This window comes from Rana temporaria, chromosome 8 (genome assembly GCF_905171775.1).
Source record: "Rana temporaria chromosome 8, aRanTem1.1, whole genome shotgun sequence".
In the NCBI taxonomy this organism is placed as follows: Eukaryota; Metazoa; Chordata; class Amphibia; order Anura; family Ranidae; genus Rana; species Rana temporaria.
Window position 1 is genome coordinate 91,154,321 of NC_053496.1, and position 22,570 is coordinate 91,176,890.

The following is a 22,570-nucleotide window of genomic DNA, read 5'->3' on the forward strand; positions in this document are numbered from 1 at the left end:
TATGTCTGTATAGACAGGATGGCTGTAGTACCCATAGATCTCCCCTGGAGATGGCTGGTACCCCCGAGTCCTATGCAAAAGGATTGTCATGAGTAGCTGCATGTCTTATCTGTTTTCCACCACTAAAGGCAGTAAAAAGACATGCCTGGTGTTTCGCTTACCATGCTTTCCAGGAACGGAAGCTCAAGGTTAGCTGATCTATGGTGCAGCTTACTTCCTCCGCTTCAGGCTCTGCCATGATGGGGGGTCCCTCGTAGTCCGGGTCCACAGCGCTCCTTGGGGGATCTCCCCCTCCTCCACCATTCCCCTATGCGCGCGTGCGCAAGGGGGGGCGCGCTTTGTAGGCGGGGGGACGATGTGGTTGCCGCTGGAGCACGCGCACGTGCTCGCCGGCTCATGGTGCAGACACAGGCCCAGACAACAGAGCTCTGTAAAGCCAGGGGGACACAGTAGCTTGGGGAACGTAAGCACCTCGTGGGGGTTGGATACAGATTCATCTAAGACACCTACTCAGCATCTAGCTGTGCAGATTACCAGGTATTATTTGCTAGATTAAGTTCAGCTGTTGATGCACCAGGGTTAAGTTCCTCTGCTTTTGGCTTAGGACTTTTTTGTCTCCCTGTAAAAGAGGGTTCAGGGGTAGGAAGGGGTGTCACCACCTGAATCTGGTGGCCCTTTATCATGCTTGCATGATACTATCCTCTCCTGTAGAGACTTAAGACAGCTCACATAATGAGCTATCAGCCCTGTCAGGCGTTGCAGCCTCCCCCAACATTGCAGTCACTCTGCATATGTTTGTTGCATTGCATTTATGGGTCTATAAGAGGTTAACTGCTATATTCACAGCATCCTCACAAGCAGAAAACAGGGTGTGTCCCTTTCCCTGCTCTAAATCCTCAAACCAGGGATTGAAAGACCTGAGGATGAAGGTTCACTGTCAGAGAACAGATAACAGGTGTCAGCCTAATGAGGAGAAAACCATCAGAAGCCCCACAAGCTCTGGTTGCAGCTGCAGTCTTTTCACAGATTCAAGCTGCATATAACTTCCCTCAGCCTAGACGGCCAGAGCCTCTGTCTCTATAAAGTCCTCATCCTGGTGTTGGCTTCAGGCTAACCAAATGCACAACTGGGGGATGCACAGTTGCTGCTGTGCACATGGCTAACGTCGCAGGTTTGCAGAGGCGCACATCTGCAGAGCATAACTGCCTCTTTTACCAGTCCGCATGTTTGCATGAAATACATGAGTTTGGAATGTTCAAAATGCATGTGGGGTAAAAACAAGTAACAGAGCATGTTTTTATTGTTGATCACATAAAGATACATGTTTTTTGTTGGTATGATTTTACATGGTCACATTGGGATGGTTAATCACATCAAAGTGCCTAAAATCGCATAAAAATGTTTAAGTGCATAAGGATGCTGGATCATACATGGTTACCTGATAATCCGAATCCTTGATTACCCAAGGATATTTGGTCGCACAGAGAGGCTTGTTTCCCCAGGAATGCCTAAAATTGCATAGAAATTCTTAAGTGCTTAAAGATGCGGGATCACACATGGTTACCTGATCACCCGAGTCCTTGATTACCCAAGGATATTTGGTCACACAGAGAAGCTTGTTTTCTGCAGAAATGCCTAAAATTGCATAAAATGCTTAATTGCATAAAGATGCTGGATCGCACAGGGGTGCTAGGTCATACAAGAGGCCTTGGTCAAACACGGGTACTTGTCCGCACAGGAGTGCTAAAAATGCATAAGATGTTTGATCGCATGAAAAATGCTAAATCGCATAAGGATGCATGTTTGCCTAGATTTTGCGTGGTTGCTTAATGAGGCATGATAATTAGGTTTCCTTAATTATACAGGATTCCTTGGGCTTACATAGGAACACGTGTCTGCAGGGGTGCATGTTGCACAATGCTGCATAACACGTTCAGAGCACATACTTGCTTGCAAGATACTTGTTCATAGCTCACATGCTATATGTATGCGAGTATACAGCACGCCCCTTTTTTATGTTTTTTTGCCTAAAACATATTTGTATGAATTCATGCTTCCATGATCACACGCTTCCATAGAGGCATATGGCTTTAAAGCTTGCCACATGCACATATGGGGAGCCATTTGTAGCCGAGGTTGTCTGCATTTCGCAGGGGAACAGCCCTGTCTCCACTTGGGGGTCTTGCCCCTTAGGTTAGCTACCATGCCTGGGTTAATAGGGTGCTAGGGCCTGCCTCTGGCAGGGCTGAAGGCCCAGGGTATAGCAGTAATGGCATACCGAGGCAAACTCCTGCGGACGGATCAGTCAGTAGCATGGCTGGGCCTAGGGGAGTCCAGCATGGTTAAGTATCTGGAACTCCTGGGTTAAGGATCCTAGTCTAGAGGGACATTCTTTCATTGACAAGAAGCTTGAATTGTGTGGGACACAGCCCAAAAAGGAGAGTTTTTGGCCTCAGACAAAATCATCGCTATGAGAAAGCTGGTCTATGTGTTCACGGCAAGGAACAGTTCCTTACGTTTTACCTTTTGCTTAAGGTGCTAGGGAATATGCCGGCTTCATTCAAGACAGTTCCCTATGCTCAGTTTTATTCAAGGCTGATATAAACATTATTCTTTTTTTTTTTCCTTTTTCCTTCTTTTCCTTTTTTTCCCTTCCCCTCTTTTCCCCAATTCCTCTTATAATATCTCTTTATATCCGGTGCTGCTAATCCTCCGTGTTTTTTTCCTCTTGTTAGTGTTCCAAAATTTACTTTACTTGGTTTTTTGTTTTCCCACATGTATTTTATCAACATTTGTTTTGATAGTCTTGAAGAAACTCTGAGGGATATCTATGGGTAACTTCTGGAATTTTTGGGAGGGTAATCATCTTAAAGGCATTTATCCTTCCCAGCCATTAGAGTGCTCTTGTTTTTTAAGTCTGTTTTTATCTCGTTTAACAGAGGGATAAAATTGGCAAGATACAGACAGTCTACTGTAGATGCCAACTTGACCCCCAGATAAGTTAACTCTCCTCTCACCCACGTGTATGGATATTGTTTTTGCAAAGCAAGTTCTTCTTTTTTTCTCCACTCCTATATTTAGAATTTCTGTTTTTATGGGATTTATTTTAAAATTCGAAAGTTCTCCGTACTTTTTTATTTCCTTGGCTATGTTCGGCAAGGTCTCGCTTGGGTTAGTTATATACATTAAAATATCATCGGCATATGCCGCTATCTTGTGTTCTTCTTCGCCTATTCTTGCCCCCTCTATTTTAGGATTGTTTCGCAAAGGTGCCAAAAAAGGTTCCAGCGTTAATATGTATAGAAGTGGCGAGAGCGGGCACCCTTGTCTGGTTCTATTATACATTTCAAAGGGAGATGACAATTTACCGTTAACCTTGACCATTGCCGTTGGCCTACTATAAAAATTTTGTATCCAGTGTCTAATTTTGGGTCCCATCCCCAGATGTTGGAGCGTTTCCATCATAAATCCCCAGTCTACCCTGTCAAATGCTTTCTCGGCATCTATTGACAGGAGTAAGACTGGGGATTTTATGCTTTTGTTTTCCTGCAATAGTAATATAGTTTTTAGACTGTTATCTCGGCCTTCTCGTCCGGGTATAAACCCGGTCTGGTCTGGCTCTACCCAATCAGGCATCAGGTCCTTTAATCGGGTGGCTAAAATGTTTGCATATAGTTTTGTGTCGGTGTTTAATAATGCTATAGGCCTGTAACTGGAACATAATGTCTTGTCTTTCCCAGGTTTTGGTATTATGGTGATGTGGGCCAATAAAGATTTGTGTCTCATTTCCTCTTCTATTTGGTTAAAGTAGTCACATAATCTCAGGATCAGTTGGTTCTGAAATTTTTTATAATATTTGATGGTGAACCCATCTGGTCCGGGGCTTTTCCCAGTGGGTGTTTCTTTGAATGCTCTTATAATTTCTTCCTGTGTAATCCTTTCTTCAAAGGCTATTAAACGTTTTCCGAGAAGGAAGGAGACTGGTAATTGCGTCAGTCTAGAGCACGCCGTGAGCTCCAGGTCTCCAGCCCCCTTATGCGTGAAAGCTGAATGCTGAACGCCGAAACCCTGTCCCCGTGAACCCATGCCCCCTGTCTGCTTGCTCGTGGTGAACCTCTCTTTTTAATCCCTCGTACCAGGAACTGATTGTGGAGGAGGAACCGGCGGCTTCGGTAGGAGCAGCTTGTGGTGTGGCCTGTTGTGCGGAGATCGGAAAGCCGTGAAGCTGTGAAACCGAGAGCGGGAGCAAGAGCCGTGACTGCACTGTGGAGCGCCAGGGAAGATTCGGAAGGGTGCCGAGGTTCGAGGCGTTTCGGGAGCTGCAGAAAGCAGCGTAAGACGACCGGAATTAGCAATCGGAGCAGGTAGGATGGGGGAGCTGGCCCGCAAAAGCTGACTAAAGAGAGCCATATAGGTGTGAGTGGAGCCGCATCCTAAAGGGGGCGAGAGGAGCTAGAGAGAAGTGAATAAAGGGAAAGACCAGGGAGCGTACCTGGGAAACAATAGCTCTAATAACCTTAATAACCCTCGCCTCCACCCCCACACTGGATAAGAGAAGCCTCCCTCCAATATTCCTAAGTGAAACTGTATTGCCTATTTATACGGTTGTTTTTTTTTGTATTTCTCTCTGGAGATTTTGACATTTGGAGATCGAGTTCAGTTTTAACTGCTGTAGCACAGGAGACTGTGTGTGGGACAATTAACTAATTGATCGGTCTCTCTCTTTATCTGCTGCAGGTCGGCATATTGAGTTACCTTAACAAAGCAGTGAGCGAAGGTCCAGACAGTGAATAAAGGGTTTTTCCAATGCTTTATTCTAGGCCAAACACGGCCAACATCAACATTAAATGGGAAGAGCAGGTTGATGAAGAAAGGAGAACCTTGCAGTGTCAGGCCCGGATATTAATTGAGCAGTACTTGCTCAATACAGTACCAAATTGTTATTCGTCGCCACTTTAGTTGGAGTGGGTAAAGTGCCCCCGGACAGACCCCTCTCACAAGCCTGGCAGCAGAAGCGTCACTTAGGATTTGCTGGGAGGAACAGATCTCTCTCACAGACCTGGCTCTAGGGTCTCTGCCACAGGCCAATTACTTTAGGTGAGCTAGATGGATAAATGGAGCGGACCTTCAGTCCGTTTTCATCGGTTTTGACCGATCGTGTGTACGCGGCATGAGAGGTGACTCTGCGGACTCAGATGTAAGGGAGAACTCTGGGGACTGTAATCCTCAGTGTGAAAGTAGCCTAAGACCCCTTTCACACCGAGGCGCTTTGCAGGTGTTATAGCGCTAAAAATAGCACCTGCAAAGCGCCCTAAAAGAGTGGATCCATTCACTCCAGTGTGAAAGCCCAAGTGCTTTCCCACTGGAGCGGTGCGCTGGCAGGACAGTAAAAAATCCTAAAGCACCCCTGCCCATTGAAGCGTCGCTTTGCGGCTGTTTTTTTTTAAACCCTTTTTTGGCCGCTAGCAGAGGTTAAAAGCAGAGGGGGGGGGGGGGCGCCGCGGCGGCAAAATGCACCTTTGCCTGAGTTGGCAAAAATCCTTGCATCGGCCCTGGAGGTACTGATTGTATTTTGGGACACGGTGAGGTATTGGTTGTATTTGGGGACACTGTGGTTGGTGTGAGGTACTAATTATATTTGGGGACACTGTGAGGTACTGATTGTGTTTGGGGACACTGTGGTTGGTGTGAGGTACTGATTGTGTTTGGGGACACTGTGGTTGGTGTGAGGTACTGATTTTGTTTGGGGACACTGTGGTTGGTGTGAGGTACTGATTTTGTTTGGGGACACTGTGAGGTACTGGTTGTATTTGGGGACACTGTGGATAGTGTGGGGTAATGGTTGGGTTTTGGGGGTACTGGAGATGACGGGGAACACATGTCCGGGGTCACTGCCTGGCTTTGTACAAGCGCTATCTTCCACCTTGGTACTAGTCGCACCTGCTCCCCACAATCCCTTTACTCACTCACACTGAGCGGTATAATGATTTTACATAGTCGGATGCCACTCGTTCATAGCCCTCTGGGCTAGTCATCAGTCAGAGCGCGTGACGTGCCACCAGCCATCTACCTGGGTGTTAGCACAGGTATCTCATCCCCCCTCCTCGTCCCTACACAGTGCACTTCCGGGATGCTGGCAGGAGGTGAGGCACTTCCGGTTTGTAGCTCCGTGGCCGGATGACGTGGCTGAGCGGCCGCTGAGGAGGCGGCGGGTGTCAGAGAACTGGCAGCTTGAGTAGCAGCGGAAGGAGAATCGAAGAGCCTCCGAGACATAAAGCCGCTGGGTGCTCCGAGCTGCCGGGTCAGGATGAGGCCGCTACGACTGCTGCCCTTGTTGTGCGTGTTCGTACTGGGTGTGCGGGCGGATGAACACGAGCACACGGTAAGACGGAGGCTGGTCAGGGGATGGGGAGATGCGGCCTGAAGGCAGTGCGGAGAGCGCTGTATATCCGGGCCTACCTAGTGCAGAGGAGCCGCTCCGTCCAGGCCGCTGTCAGTGCAGTGTCAGGCCTAAGCTGGCTCTCCTCCCTCGTACACAGGCCTGACAACTCCTCATCAGGAAGTGCCTGCCTGGGGGATGGCGGAGACACCGAGTTCATATCGGCTCTTCATACTGACAATCTCAGCCTGGCTCTGCATGGTGGTGCAGGGGATCCCGAGCCTGGGTGTCCCGTGCAGGGGATCCCTGAGCCTGGGGGTCCCGTGCAGGTTGTCCCTGAGCCTGGGGGTCCCGTGCAGGTTGTCCCGCGCCTGGGTGTCCCGTGCAGGGGGTCCCGCGCCTGGGTGTCCCGCACCATTCATACACAGGCCACAGTCATCGCCTGCTGCATTTATTTGGATCTGTAATATTCTTTGTGGTTCCTAGCTTTCCAGGTCTGATCAGTGTCAGATAAAAATCCCAGCCAGCATTTATATCTACACGGGCAGCAGAACATTCTGAGCTGTACCCAACCATTCTTAAAACTGCTCTATTCTAACACCTATACAAACCTACCTGTGGAGGGAAGATCTGTATTCTTACCTATTCATAGTCAGGTGATCCGGCTCCCCTGTGTTATCCAGAGGTGGCTGCAGAGAAGAGGAAGCAGCAACAGATGGGCAATTGCAGCCTATGGATGATATCACTGCTTAGGCATTACTAGGCACTGTTGAGTGCTCTGTCCTTTCTCCTGCATCTGGCTGACACAGGGGATCACATGACCAGAGCGGCCCTGAAAAATAGGTACGTATACAGATCGATCTTACACTGGTTAGAAACTATAGGTGTTGGGCTAGAGATAAAGCAGTCCCCATCCTGTGCTGGTATCATCTATTGTGTTGGGTTTTCGCCCATCTTTATTGGCTGGTGCGGGACAATGGCACTCCTGCATATGTGCAGGAGGCCATCATTCCGGCATACAGGGTTTTGGGGCAGCTGCTGTAAACTGAACTGCACATGCTGGGGGATGCTGCAATAAGGCAGATGAGTGCATTTTCTTTTAGAAAATACATTTTGTGCCTCTTCTACAATAAAAAGAAAAACCTGCTAGAGCTGCACGATTCTGGCTAAAATGAGAACTTTTTTTTTGCTTAGAATAAAGATCATGATTCTCACAGCGTAACATCTTTCACGTTCTACAAAAAAATGGGCTAACTTTACTGTAAAAAATTTTTTTATTCATTGAAGTGTATTTTTCCCCCAAATATTGCGTTTTGAAAGACCGCTGCGCAAATACTGTGTGACATAAAATATTGCAACAATTGCCATTTTATTCTCTAGGGTTTCTGCTGAAAAACATATGTATAATTTTTGGGAGTTTCAAATAATTTTCTAGCAAAAAATACATATTTTAACTTAAACAAGTGTCAGAAAAAGGTTTATTTTTTACGTAGTTAAATTTCCCTCATTTACACACAGAAGTTCATCCCTTTGATCTAAGAAGGAAAAGTTACAATGTTTATAGTTATCTACCAGTGTGGACAATGTTGTGAAAAATTTGGCAAGGCTGCCCCCTTTTTTTTTTTGACAGCGGAGAACTCTCTAAACTTGTTACATACTGTAAATGAATCAGGAAATTCTGCATAGAGATCGTGAGGGGGGTTGAATTGAGATCATGATTTTTTTTTTTTTTTTTTTTTAACGATTAATTGTGCAGCTCTACAACCTGCCTTGAGTGAACAACAGCAGAACTTTAGTTCCGCCTTAAGAATACATATATCCCGGATTTACGGGTACTTATATAGCACCATCAATTTACACAGTTCAGATCAGTCCCTGCCCTCAAATAGTTCAGTCTAAGGTCTTCTCAATGACTGGACCATAATTCCCCCATCCCAGTTACACAAAGGGACATTTAACTTTATTATTTCTTCTAATACCCTCTTTGCACATCTGGCCCTGCACCTCCTGGCTTTCTCACCTAGGTAAGAATGCCCCCCTCTGCTCCATCTGAAACCTCTTGGAATGCTTTCTTTGTGCATGCAGGCAGACTTTGGGACAATCTTCTCCACCACATTGCAAATCAGGGGGCCAGCAGCAAGAATAGACCGCCATCTCTCTGTTGATGTAAGAAGGGAATATGGCAGCGCAGGACCTAGGTTGCAGCAATGGCGTGGTTGGTTTCACCAGACAATGCTGGGTTTCTTAGTATTTGAGCATTTATAAAAAAAAAGAAAGTTTTTATACAGGGATGGGAGAGTGAAGTTCTTTCTTAAACGAATCACCATGGAATGTGTGATGGTTGCCCAAGAACAGGCTGGGAGGTGTGACACTATAGTGCCAGGAAGTCTGCATAGGTGATGTTAAAGAGGAAGTAAACCATCATTAATTTTTTTTTTTTTTTTTTTTAACCCTGCAAGAGAAAGTCATAATGAGCTAGTATGCATAGCATACTAGCTCATTATGATCGACTTACCTGAGCCGCCATGTCTCCGACGATCTTCTTCCCGTTATCGCTGCTCCGGCACTGTGATTGGCCGGAGCGGCAATGACGTCACAAAAACGGCACGCTCAGTGCGCCTGTGCCGTTGTCTACGGCGTGCATGCACCATAGACATCGGTGCCCGTTTTTGTGAAAATATCTCCTTAACTGTGTAGGTTAAGGAGATATTTCTTGCACCTACAGGTAAGCCTTAATCTAGTCTTACCTGTAGGTGCAAGTTGTGTGGTTGGCTTTACAACCACTTTAATACTGCGTTCTTTCTGGAGGAGGGGTCAGTAGCTCACATAAAAGGCAATATACAGTCCTTATCTTTGCATCCAATGATATGTGGCACTTATAATGAAGTGTCTCCACCATGTGAGAAACATGTAAAACTTAGCCTCCACCCTGTTGTAGATTTTTTACATTTCAAATTGGTATTAAACCCTCTGTTTTTTTTGTTTTTTTTGGGGCGTAACACATTGAGTACAGTAAAATGAGCATTACCAAGTAAACTATTTGTTAAAATTCTTACCCCAGCACTTGCAGTTTACAACTTTCAGTACTGCTTCCCTGAATTTCTGGCCTTAAAAAAGTGGATAGACAGAGTCCCGAGTCAGTTTGTTGGCTTGGGAACATGGAAGGAGGAGTAGGAAAGTGCCTTGCCACCCTGGACCCAAGGGGCTTTGTGTTTTTTCTATTGAAGCATACAGTGCTGGAAGACATCTCCTAGTTCCTGCATGCAAGGGGTGGGTCCATAGGATGCCACAAGAAAAAGGGACCACTTTGAAACCGGAAACCTGGGGCAGCGTTCATGGCTGCAACTTAGACTGGAATATAGGCAAGAATTGAGAGATAAAGAAGCAGTTTAAAGTGCCTAAAAACTAAGTGTTTATTATCACTTTAGGTTGAGAGAGAGGTCAGTATACACTTTGCGAGTTGCACGCTCCCTGTGCTCAAGCTGAACAACTGCAATCTTTAGCATTCCTCTGGTCTTGTAGCAGGGAAGATGGCAGCACAGGGGGAGATATCACTGAAGCCCCTGGTGGATACATAAATGATGAAATCATGCAAGTAAAAGGAGCTCTGATGGTGAAAATGACAATCAAGCTTTTATTTAAAATCTATAAAATCACAATGCATATTAATGCTGTCACCCTGTGAGTTGCACAGCATTAGAACCTCTGGTCTCTATCCACTGCATTTGGCCTAACGGTTGCTTACCAAGTGTTCTAAAACCTTTTTCATGTCCCAACAATCATGCTTTTATTGGCAGATAGTTTTGCATGTGTTCCGGTAGAGCACCTAGAATGAGCTCCAGCGTGTTTGCATGCTACACGTGCAGAGCCCGCCAGGAAGTCTGCACGGCGCTGTGCTAATCACAGCCAGAGAGACATTTTCCGATCTCTGCAGCCGAGCATCGGGAAATGTCTCCCTGGCTGTGATTAGCGCCGCGCAGACTTCCTGGCGGGCTCTGCACGTGCACTATGCGAACACGCTGGAGCTCATCCTTACACCTAGTGTTTCAGCAATGCAGTTGTAGATTGAGAAACACTGACGTTTCTGTGTTATATAATAATAATATGAGTGTTTTCAGGTGTATCGCTTTCAAGGCCAATCATTAAAGCAAAAAAGCAGTGTATGTAATCTATGGCTGCCAGCGTTTATTGTTCATCTCAGTATAGTAAGACCAAACGTTGATTGTTGTGTTGGTGCTTTTACTGCACTCTGTGATTTAGTAAGTCTGGTGAATTTTGTAATGCTTTACTGTATTTTACAAGCCGGTTTATAATCCTAATGATTATGCACATAACTTACATCCTAGTGCTCAGTATGACTGCATGGAGAGATTATCCTACACACCTGAGCTCATGCATTTCCTGGTTTAGTGTAACTGCCACATGCACAAGTCTCGGTCATTCATTTTTGACACTGCAAGCTAGTGTTTGAAGTTTTATATTTTTGGATCTGTATTGTAGTTTTTTTTTTTTCTGCCTTGAATTCTTGTTTTAGATTTCTTATTTGATATACATATTAGGTGACCAGGTTACCATTTAGAATATTGTTAAAATCTTTGGGGAAAAATAGGCTCTTTGTTTGTACCCGTGTGTGTGTGTGTTTCTTAAAGGGTTCATCCATTTTTATAATCCTGGGATTTAATAATTATGGGGGAGGTAGATGGAATTCTGTATTTGGGGGGGCTACAACGTCAAATCAAGGAGTCATAGCCTGTTTTAGCGAACTGCATAATGTATAATGCTTACTTCAGCTCCATCAGCAAGTAAATTACTTTTAAAAAGTTTTTCAAAAAGTGAACATAAGTTCATGTTAGATCACCTAAACATAATTAAAGTGGAGTTCCACCCAGGAAAAAAAAATTGCCCAAAAATCATAAAAAAAGTAAAAAAAAAAATGTATACTCACCCGAAATACCTGTTGCTATGCGGAAGTTCGTAATCTGCCTCTTCCGTAGCCGCGGTCTGTCTTCTTCTTCATATTCTAGTTAATGGGGCGCGCTGCTTTCTGGGAACTGTGTGTGTTCTCAGAGCAGCCGCCCATTCACAAGTCGGCGCGAGAGGAAATGGGCAGTGAAGCCGTAAGGCTTTACTGCCTGTTTCCCCTAGTGTGAATGGCAGCGCGGGACCTGCATCGATCGTTGGATCGGCATCGGGGGGGCCATCAGCGCGGGCAAGTAGGACAGGTAAGTGTCCTTATTAAAAGTCAGCAGCTACACTGTTAGTAGCTGCTGACTTTTAAAAAAAAAAAAAAATTTGCGAGTGGAATCCCGCTTTAAAGAGGAACTGTAGTCGGCTCACATAATTTGTAATAAAAACTTTGCCATTCTGAAGCTTCCCTCCAACCACTTTGCATAATACACATTGTGATTCTGTACTTGCCAAATATGCTGCGAAATCTCCCTCCAAGAAGTCTGGCTGCAGCCTTTTTATAAAAAATCTTATGCAACCACATTAGGGTACTTTCACCCTGGGGGCGGTGCCGGCATTGCAAATACAGACAGGTGGACCCTTTTGGACTGATTGAGGTTGCTGTGCCATCAGTTACCATTAACAGTGGAATGTTTGATAGAACAGTGCTCACACATTAAAATATGAGTAGAGAAAAGGAGTCACCGCTCCAGGTGGATCTTGTGAGCAAATAGGGACCTCTCAGGAAACCAAGGTGCTGGCAATGCACAAGGCAAATGAAGAAAATTCGGGAGAAAATGGACAGCCGCACTCCAGATAAACTTCGGAAAGTTGTCTTTATTCAAATAAAAGTAGGCATACACAGCAAGACACAGCCACGGAATGGGACAGCCGACATGTTTCGCCACGATTAAGCACTAATGTAGTGCGAAACATGTCGGCTGTCCCTTTCCGTGGCTGTGTATGCCTACTTTTATTTGAATAAAGACAACTTTCCGAAGTTTATCTGGAGTGCGGCTGTCCATTTTCTCCCGAATTTTCTTCATTAAAATATGAGTGCCATACCTGCTGGGAGAAGACGGTTATTGTTAGTGACTCTAGCAGTTGCTAGCGATAATCACAAGTGTATCCGGCAGGCTGTTTGTACCCAAGTTGAGCGATTTTAATAAACTTGGTACATTCAGCCTGCCCACACACGATTCAAATCTCGGCCAGCCTAAGTTTCCCAATTTTCAAATGTAAGCTTCCCCCTCCTACCACCTGTTCTGCCTAACCTGTCTAAAAAAAAATGTGTACTTATCTTTAATTCACTCTAGTCCAGTCGCATGATCCTGCAACGCTGGCTCAGGGAGCACTCGACAGGGCCAAGGAATCCCATGAGCCGTGTCGTCACCCATAGGCTTTCATGGCCCAGCTGTTGGCACTCCCTCCTCCTCCCTGCAGCAGCCACTTGGTGACACCTGGATGCTGGAGCTGTGGAACCACATGGCTGGAGCAAATTAAAAATGGGTAAGTATACACATCCATCCATCCCTCCCCTTTTTAGGGAATCATCTATAAGGTGCTTAAAAGTTTGTCTGAGAAGGGTGGAGATCCTGTAAGCATTTGCAGTAAGCTACATAATATCGGTGGATTGCGATGACTGCTAAAATTCACCACTGGGCTGTGTGTTAACATAGCATGAATAGTATAAAATGATCCACTTATCAAACATGGAAAGTTGCATGACTACCGATTCGGTGTGTGGTTTGGCTTTGACAGTGTGATGCTTCACTTGTGCATTCAGTGCCTAGAGGTCTGTACCAGAAAGCTCCATTGTGAGACAGGTTACCAAAAAAAAGTAGCTTCATGCACCTTTTTTTTTGACTGTGCTGAGATCTGTACTGACCTATAAGTGATCGGGATCCGATCATCTTAAATGTCTTCTAAAGCTACCGCTCTGCTGTAGTAACTAATTCTATATGCAGATTAAAATTCCCTCACCTAGACACCTTAAATCACATGCCACTGATGGGGGCTTTGACTGGCCTTCAGAGAGCTTTAAAAAGGCGTGTTTGAAGCAATGAGCCCTTAGGGGCATATTATCGTCCAAAGCAGCATGTATGACGTTTACCGGGTTATTTATTCATCACCGTTCTAATGCACATTATCCAGTCAAATTTGCTAGGACATTGGCCGAATTCTTTGTCAACATGTGTTTTTTCACTGCGGAATGGTATTTTTATGTAATGCTATTGTATTTATAATGTAGCACATGTCCTACTAATTTTAGTTATTAGTGTGCCCAGACAATATGTAGCAGCCTTCAGCCCTGCTTAATTCAATTCATTTTTTCTTATGTAATGCAAATGAGGAGAGTGGGGTGTTCAGTCTAACCTGACTACACTGTTTGAAATTTTAGGGTAGCTGAGTTTTAAGCCCACATAGGAAGAACTGGATTTCTGACAGGCTCAATGGGTACATTTCTGTACGGTTGTCCTACGACAAAGTGTTTAGGAGCTTCACAAACTTCCCCCTGTATACATCTCCATCATATAGGACATTTTATGTAGTTCTACGGTGAGCCGGGAAGGGCTAATAACATACCATGTGGCACAGAAACCTAAAAGCTTGCTTTTTTTCTGGTAGCGGCAACAAGTGTGTGTGTGTGTGTGTGTGTGTGTTTTCACACCTATGAATTAGATTTATTAGCAGACCAAAAGGGAGCAAATTAGAATTCCATTTTTAGATTTGTGTGTGTTCGTAGATAATTGTTTGTAGCATCAGGCAGGTGCAATGTCCTGTGTGTGGGCATGGATTATTGATGTGCATTGATTCATTTTTCACTTTAGAATTTGCAGTGGATAGAGTTGACCATAAAGCCATTGGCCGTTGCTTATGAATACCTGTTGCCAAGGCATTAAAACACATGTAGCATGCATTTTAATGCATTGACGTCTATGCACCTCCAAATGCACTAAAATGCAAAAAAAAAAAAGACCAGTTTCTTTTAAAAAACAGCTGCACTGCAATGCTGCGATGGTAACAGACATGGAGAAGTTGGACACATGCATTTTGGCACATTAAAGCGTGTGCATTAAAACAACAAATGGGCCCTGAGGGTTTAGAAGTGAACCTGTTTGCCTGAAATGTGTAAAATGCTGTGTCACTAAAGTAGGCCATAGATGGTTAAAAATGTGTCCGGTTTAGCAGGCACCACACACATTTCTATTCATGTGTGGTCACTGCAGTTTAACAGAGCTCGATCTACCAATCAACTTTTCTTCAACTGCCCTGTCGGATGAAGGATTTCCCCATTCACCTTTGAATGTGTGGATGGGGAAATCCGTTCAGATTTTTTCCTTCAGCACTGTGGCGGATGGAAAAACTGATGCATGTTAGTCTTATAATTGTTTATCTCTTATAAACTTGTATGTTATCATGGCAGTTTTCTAGACTTGGTTAAATAAAGCTTGCACGTTTAGCAAGGTTTCTCATTCTGTGTCTCATATCGGCTGGCTGACACACAGATCTTCAGTTTTGCATCCCTTTTTGAAAAGGTTTATGGTGGAATTTGTTTGCAGTGCAGATGCTTTAATTAGAGCGGCGTATAAGACGACTTTCTGGATGCAAAAACATGCATCCAAAGTCGGGGGTCGTCTTATACGCCGGGTACGGTCTCCGTGCTCACTTTTTTTTTCCAGCGGTGACAGTCTCCGTGCTGCGAGCGTGAATGATTTAAAAGACGCTCCTTCTCCTCAGAGTGTTCTGTGATAGGAGCAACACAAATCTTCCCAGCAGCGCCTCTGTTTTGTGTTCCTCCTATCACAGATGCCTTCTCATAATCGGACGAGATGAGAAGACGTCCGTGATAGGTGGAAAACAGAACAGAGGCGCTGCTGGGAAAATTTGTGTTCCGCCTATCACAGAACGCTCTGAAGAGAAAGAGCGTTCTTTCAAATCATTGACGCTCACGCTCGCAGCACGGAGACTGTCACCGGCTGCAAAAAAGTGAGTGTTTGCGGTGATTGCACAGAGAGGGGGCAAGTTTGGGCACAGAGAGGGGGCAAGTTTGGGCACAGAGAGGGGGCAAGTTTGGGCACAGAGAGGGGGCAAGTTTGGGCACAGAGAGGGGGCAAGTTTGGGCACAGAGAGGGGGCAAGTTTGGGCACAGAGAGGGGGCAAGTTTGGGCACAGAGAGGGGGCAAGTTTGGGCACAGAGAGGGGGCAAGTTTGGGCACAGAGAGGGGGCAAGTTTGGGCACAGAGAGGGGGCATGTAAAGTAATGGCACAGAGAGGGGGCATGTAAAGTAATGGCACAGAGAGGGGGCATGTAAAGTAATGGCACAGAGAGGGGGCATGTAAAGTAATGGCACAGAGAGGGGGCATGTAAAGTAATGGCACAGAGAGGGGGCATGTAAAGTAATGGCACAGTGAGATTTGAAAAAGCCTGTTTCTGTCAGCGGTTCTGGCTACCCCTCAGCTTCCTGAAAGACTAGTAAGAAGGGGGTAGTCTTATACAGTGAGTATATCCCAAACCAAAAATTTTCCTGGAAAATTAGGGGGTCGTCTTATATGCCGGAAAATACAGTAAATATGAAGCTAACATCGAGTATTACAGTAAGGAAAATATGTTTTTGCCTAAAATGAATGTCTGCAAGGTAGACAGACAGAATAGTGTAATGATTCTGTTAAAAAACGAGTAAATACCTATTAAATTCCTTCATCTATATCGCCTCCGGCATTCTAGTTTCTGTTCTCTCATTCACTTCCTGGTTTTCATTGCTCGTTCATGTAAGAACTACGTTTCCCAGTATGAATTGCGGCACGCCCAGTAATTCACACCTCCTTGAAGTCTCTAACACGTAGAGAGCGTCCTGCCACACAGATGTAGTTCCCAGGAGGGGGCGAGCACGTCACTGACCACCGCAGTAAAGCCTCCCTTCATGGTGGTCAGTGACGTGCTCGCCCCCTCCTCGGTCAGTAAAATCAGATAAGCAGGAAGTGAACAGAATAGAGAAGAAATAGAGCAACTTCTGAGCAAAAACGAACAATGAGGAAGTGAAAAGAAAATCTTTTTACATTAAAATACTGTCACTATATACCATTTTTGTCTGATCTGTTTACCACGGTCACGTGATAACCTGTAGAGTTTGTTCAGAGTTGTGTGTTCAGGTAGGAGATATCCACTATAGCCTGTATACACGCCCACATGTGTGATGTCAATATCATGTGAACTGGCTACATCTGAGAACATGGAAATGTTCTTCAGCAATAGACTAAACTGAGCATGTGCAGGAGGACTACCCTCACTGTGTTTTCTGGCCTTGCCAAGAGTCACTGCAGGAGGGATTCCACAGTGAGTATAACAAGCATGCTATTCTGCATATACAGACAGATTTTACTGTTGTGGGTTTAGTAAAACGTTAAATATAGCTGCACTAACATCCCTTGTGTCAATACAGTGATCCTTCTTCTTTTATTTTTTTTTCTGGTTCATTTAGCCTACTGGATTGAACGAAAGAAAATTCTAGTGCATACCAGTCTTTATAATAAAATGCTCTATGCCTTTACTACTTAAGGACCCATTCACGCCGATATACGTCGGCAGAATGGCACGGCTGGGCACATCCACGTACGTGGCTCTTTAAGCCCAGCCGTGGGGTCGCGCGCAAGCGTCCCGGTCCGAAGCTCCGTGACCGTGGGACTCGCGGACCCGATCGCCGCTGGAGTCCTGTGATCGGTCCCCGGAGCTGAAGAACGGGGAGAGCTGTGTGTAAAAACAGCTTTCCCGTTCTTCACTGTGGCGCTGACATCGATCGTGTGTTCCCTTTTATAGGGAACCACAATCGATGACGTCACACCTACAGCCACACCTACTACAGTTAGAAACACAAATGAGGTCATACATAACCCCATCAGCGCCCCCTTGTGGTTAACTCCCAAACTGCAACTGTCATTTTCACAGTAAACAATGCATTTTAAATGCATTTTTTGCTGTGAAAATGACAATGGTCCCAAAAATGTAAAAATTGTCCGAAGTGTCCTCCATAATGTCGCAGACGTGAAAAGAATCGCTGATCACCGCCATTGGTAGTAAAAAAAATCAATACAAATGCAATAAAACTATCCCCTTTTTTGTAAACGCTATAAATTCTGCTGTCAGTTTTCATCAGATCGCTCCATAGGACACAGCGGTGCCCGACAAGCCCCTCCCCGCTCAGTGAGCAGAGAGGAGCTTGTCATCCGTCGGCTCAGAGGAGATCTGCGGACTGATATCCCGCTGAACTGGCGGAGCAGGCGGACTCTGTAGCAACGGAGTCTGCCTCGTGTGAATGAGACCTTCCACATGTTAGTAAGCATTGGTGTAAGGAGGAGGAGGAGGAGGGGGCAGTTTTAAGAGTAGTTGGGGATAAGCTGGCATTCTGCTTAAAGGTAAACTGGGTGAGCTTTCTAATTTTTGTCCAGTTGCACTGCTTGCTGACTAGTATTGTTGGCTTACTGACTGCATTCATATGTTGCCTGTAACTGCTCTGTAAATCAGGGCTTGACAAATCTGCTTTGAATCTAGAAGCCAGCTAAAGTTAGGAGCCAGTTTTTTGTAACTAACAAAGCTTACAGATGGAACATTCAACCTGTTAGCAAAAGTGAGCTTGTCCTTTAACCCTTTCACAGCCAGACATTTTTGAATTTTTTTGCACACATTTAAAAATCATTTGAGGCCTGTAGTAGACCTTAAACACCCAAACATATATTTTCTTAAGGATGTGAGTGAAAACCTATGCGCTACTGTGAGTAAATCGGTGTTAAAATAAAATAATAAGTGACGTCCAAAGCAGCTATATCTAGTAGTGTTCACAATACACAAAATATAAATGCAATAAAAAGTGATAAGCGCTCCAAACTGTAGTTAAAAAACTAAGGTAGGTATCCACAAAGAATATCCAAAACATATGAATCGATGATGACTAGTGATAGCATAAAACATCAGTGAAATATAAATAGTGACAAAAAAATTGGTCTCCAATATATCCCAAAAAGGAAAATTAAAGAAAAATGGTGTCCTTAATATATATGGATAATGTCCTTTTGTAGGAGGATGAAGTGGTCAAACAATGTAACAATCTTCCCTGGGATTTCTAGTGGTTTATCAACATATAGCAATGGACATCCATAACCGGTCTCCCAAAACTCTCACCTTGCTGCTACTAAGTTATGCATGTAGCGTGGGTGTAAGCGTGTCCAGGGATATGCGACTCAATCCTTTCCTGATATTCTCCTCTCAGGTAGCCTCTTATACCTAGTAGTGGCACTGGTCTTAATGGATGATAAATCTGTAAAGTGCTTAGTGCGCCGTATATGCGAAGGGGGGGCAAAAGGAGAGAGAAAAAAAACAAATGCTTCCAATGGTGAAATATAGTAAAAAAAAAAAAAAAGGGGGATATCTTTATTAACTAGCTAAAAAAGAAATCTTACATATATAAAATGTTACTGTGCAAAAAACTAAACAAGACGCGGCGTCAGCAGCGCCGTCTTACGTTTCCTCTGATAGCCTCCGGCTTGCGATAGTGTCACGTAATCCCGATATATTTTCTTAAAGCAGATGCCCTAGAGAATAAAACAATATTGTGGTAAAATATAAGACGAGGTTGCACCGAGTAAATAGATACCCAATATATCAAACCTTAAATTTGTGTGCTCCTGTAAAATGACAACTTCAGTGCCATATATTTTCCATAGGATACGCTAAGCCCCCTATATGTCATCAGTTTAGCGTTATGAAGGAGATTCTGTGCCAGAATTATTGCTATCATTCTGGCGTGCGCGGCGATATGAAACCTGTATAGCAACCGTCATTTTCAGGCGTAGGTGCCGTGCCTATATATGGGGGGGGGGGGTTTATGTGCTTGGGTGTAACAATTTTTTTACAATAAAAAAAAAACAAAGAAAAATTACCTAGGGGACAAAGAGTGCCAGGACAAAATTTCTTGTTGCAAATGGCTATGTCGACCTGGCGCCTAGGGTTTGTTGAGCCCTGCTGTATAGGATACCTCTGTACACTAGTGGTATTTTAGTGTTTGATCAATACTGGCACCATTTCCTTTGGAGTCTCCCTCTGCTTGGTGCAAGTATATCCATAACAGAAAATGGACATAAGGGAGAGCTTGAGATTACCTGAATTGTCATGACAGCTTGATTGACTTGAAGCTTCAAGAACAGAGTTGTTGCTATTTCAGCCCCCGAGATAAAAGAATGTAGCAGGAAATTCACCTCGCCCACAGTAACCTAAAGCCTGAAATACCAGTTTTGTTCAAAGTGACCGTTTTCAGTTGAAACTTTTACTCTTTAGAAACTGAGACCGGCCCTTCGAGATTAAAGATACTGAAAGAGTGCTAAGTGACATGGTCAGCTTTCTATAATTATATGATGATGTAATGAGAGAAGCAACAAGCTAGTCCCTTGATCTGTACAGAGCACCTCCCAGGGCTAACAGAAAATGTATATTTCAATGTTTTACAGGGAAAAGCAGGGCTGGCTGCAAATAGAAATGTAAAGGTTTCCAATAACCTTCAATTACAAAATGTCTTGTTTATGAAAGTGGATTTTTTCTTTTATGCAGTTAATGGATACGAAAAGATGAACACTGTTCTTTGTTACTGTCCAGTAATGAAGTCCTTTTATTATTATTTTGATTGGAAGGGTTTTATTAATGGCATGTTTACCATTTTATTTATTAGGATTAGTAAGCGTGTTCATTGAAAGCCATTAAGATTTGTTTGTATTTTTGGATTCAGCTTCACTGCTTTCTGAATCGCCTTTCTGCTCAGAGCTGATAATGGGGGCTGGACAATTCCCAGTCTCCATGTCAGGTTGGGGGGCACTGTGACCTTGTTGGTAGGGAGACTGGCACTGAGCTGTCAACTTGAAGGTAATTAAAGCAAATGGCCTGTATGGAGGAGGAGCTTGCAGGGACAGCTCCTGCCCACCTGCAGGTCCCAGGGCTTCTCCACCTGCTGCTCTGCACCCACTTGGTGATTCATAAAAACTTGAGCACCTGTGCATGGTGAACAATCGGCTTCTATTCTCAGCTTGTTCCGTAAGGCTCCTTTCACACTAATGTGGTTTGGGGCCGCCCCCCCCCTTGTCAGAACACAATAGCTCAGTGGGGAGATTACTGTACTAACATCGCAAAGTTAGTACAGCGATCTCCTCCTGAGCTTTTCCTTTTTGTTTAGCCTGCCATTGTGTACCAGGCTTAACTTGGAGGACTCATTTATGTAAATAGGAGGTGTGGAATTAAGGGAAGGGGCTTGTGTGTGTGTGTGTGTTGTCATGTCAAAATTCAGATACACGGCTGCAGCAATTGTGAACCCAGCCTCAGGGAAGGAATGTCCATAGACAAGTTTTATATAGTTATGCATTGTGCGGGAGGTCAGAATACAGATTTTGGCACAATTCGGATCTAGAAACTGGATCACACAGCACGTTTTATCGCGATTTGCATCGACCCTAAGGGCTTGTTACACTTGTACAGCGATTAGCAATTTTCTGCACAGTTGTTTTCTATGTGCCCTGATCACATGCCATCTTTGGGTGAGCTACAGTAGCAATGTGAAACTTTGCAACAAGTCTTCTGTTTTCTGTCCCATTCCCCAGCTCACCCGTAGATTAATTTCTGTCTGCATTTCTACACCCCGCAGCTCAGTTGTGGTGCATGGGAAAGAATAAAATGTCACACTGTTGTGACTCTTCAGTAAAAAAATAAACAGTTCTGCCCTTTTAAAAGCACAGCAAATTAGCGGTAAAAGAAGTACCTTGATTCATTCAAGTGGATTACAATAGCAGACAGATTTGTTTATCCTTACTGAAATCTTCCTTCTCTGATCACATACAGCTTGATATCACATTACTGCTACTGTAAAGTAGGATTCCGTCAAACAGCATTTTGTCTTTCAATTTCAGCCACACAGTGTCGGTTACATTACTAGGAAATGTGGACATTAACCACTTAAGGACCACCTCCTGCACATATACGTCAGCAGAATGGCACGGCTGGGCACAAGCACGTACCTGTACGTCCTCTTTAACTGCCCAGTGTGCGCCCACGACCCGGTCCGAAGCTCCGTGGCCGCGGGACCCGCGCACCCGATTGCCGTTGGAGTCCCGCGATCGGTCCCCAGAGCTGAAGAACGAGGAGAGCTGTGTGTAAACACGGCTTCCCCATTCTTCACTGTGGCGCTGTTATTGATCATGTGTTCCCTGATATAGGGAAGCACAATCAATGATGTCACATGTCCAGCGCCGCCCCCCTACAGTTAGAAACACATATGAGGTCACACTTAACCTTCAGTGCCCCCTAGTGGTTAACTCCCAAACTGCAATTGTCATTTTCACAGTAAACAATGCATTTGTATAGCATTTTTTGCTGTGAAAATGACAATTGTCCCAAAAATGTGTCAAAATTGTCCGATTTGTCCGCCATAATGTCGCGGTCACAGAAAAGATCGCTGAAATGCAATAAAACTATCCCCTATTTTGTAAACACTATACATTTTGAACTTCAGTTCATTGATTTTATAGATTCTTATTCTCACTATACATTTTGCGCAAACCAATCGATAAACGCTTATTGCGTTTTTTTTTTTTTACCAAAAATAGGTAGAAGAATACGTATCGACCTAAACTGAGGGGAAAAAAAAGTTTAATATATTTTTGGGGGATTTTTATTATAGCAAAGAGGAAAAAAATATTGAATTTCTTTCAAAATTGTCGCTCTATTTTTGTTTATAGCGCAAAAAATAAAAACCGCAGAGGTGATCAAATACCACCAAAAGAAAGCTCTATTTGTGGGAAAAAAAGGACGCCAATTTAGTTTGGGAGCCACGTCGCACGACCGCGCAATTGTCGGTTAAAGCGACGCAGTGCCGAATCGCAAAAACTGGCCAGGTCCTTTACCTGCATTTTGGTCCGGGTCTTAAGTGGTTAACATGCAGTGTGGGATATGCTCTACTTTTTAGGGTGTGACCATCCTAAAGCTGATCCTTCAGATCTGCTTTACCCCCCCCCCCCCCCCCCACACCCTATACAAGTCCATTAAGCTGGATACAGATTTCCTTATAACTATGTAGTACCAGGTCTTGCCTGATTGCATACAAAATGAAAGTGTTTAGGTTTGACCTCATATGATTTTGGTAAATCTTAAAGAAAAAAAAAATCTAAAGAAAACTGTATAGTGTGTATCCAGCTTTTAGAATGCAAAATCAG

At 44.3% G+C, this 22,570-nt stretch overlaps 1 protein-coding gene across 2 annotated transcripts in view; it reads left to right on the forward strand.

The window, feature by feature from the left end:
• Positions 1 to 6,131: 6,131 nt before the first annotated feature.
• TM9SF3 (transmembrane 9 superfamily member 3) overlaps positions 6,132 to 22,570 on the forward strand; it is a 53,864-nt gene continuing 37,425 nt past the window's right edge. For both annotated transcript variants that reach the window (XM_040362260.1, XM_040362261.1), the window contains exon 1: positions 6,132 to 6,382. In XM_040362260.1, coding sequence (XP_040218194.1) covers positions 6,308 to 6,382 — 75 coding nt within the window. In that variant the 5' untranslated portion in view covers positions 6,132 to 6,307. The remainder of the gene's footprint in view (positions 6,383 to 22,570) is intronic.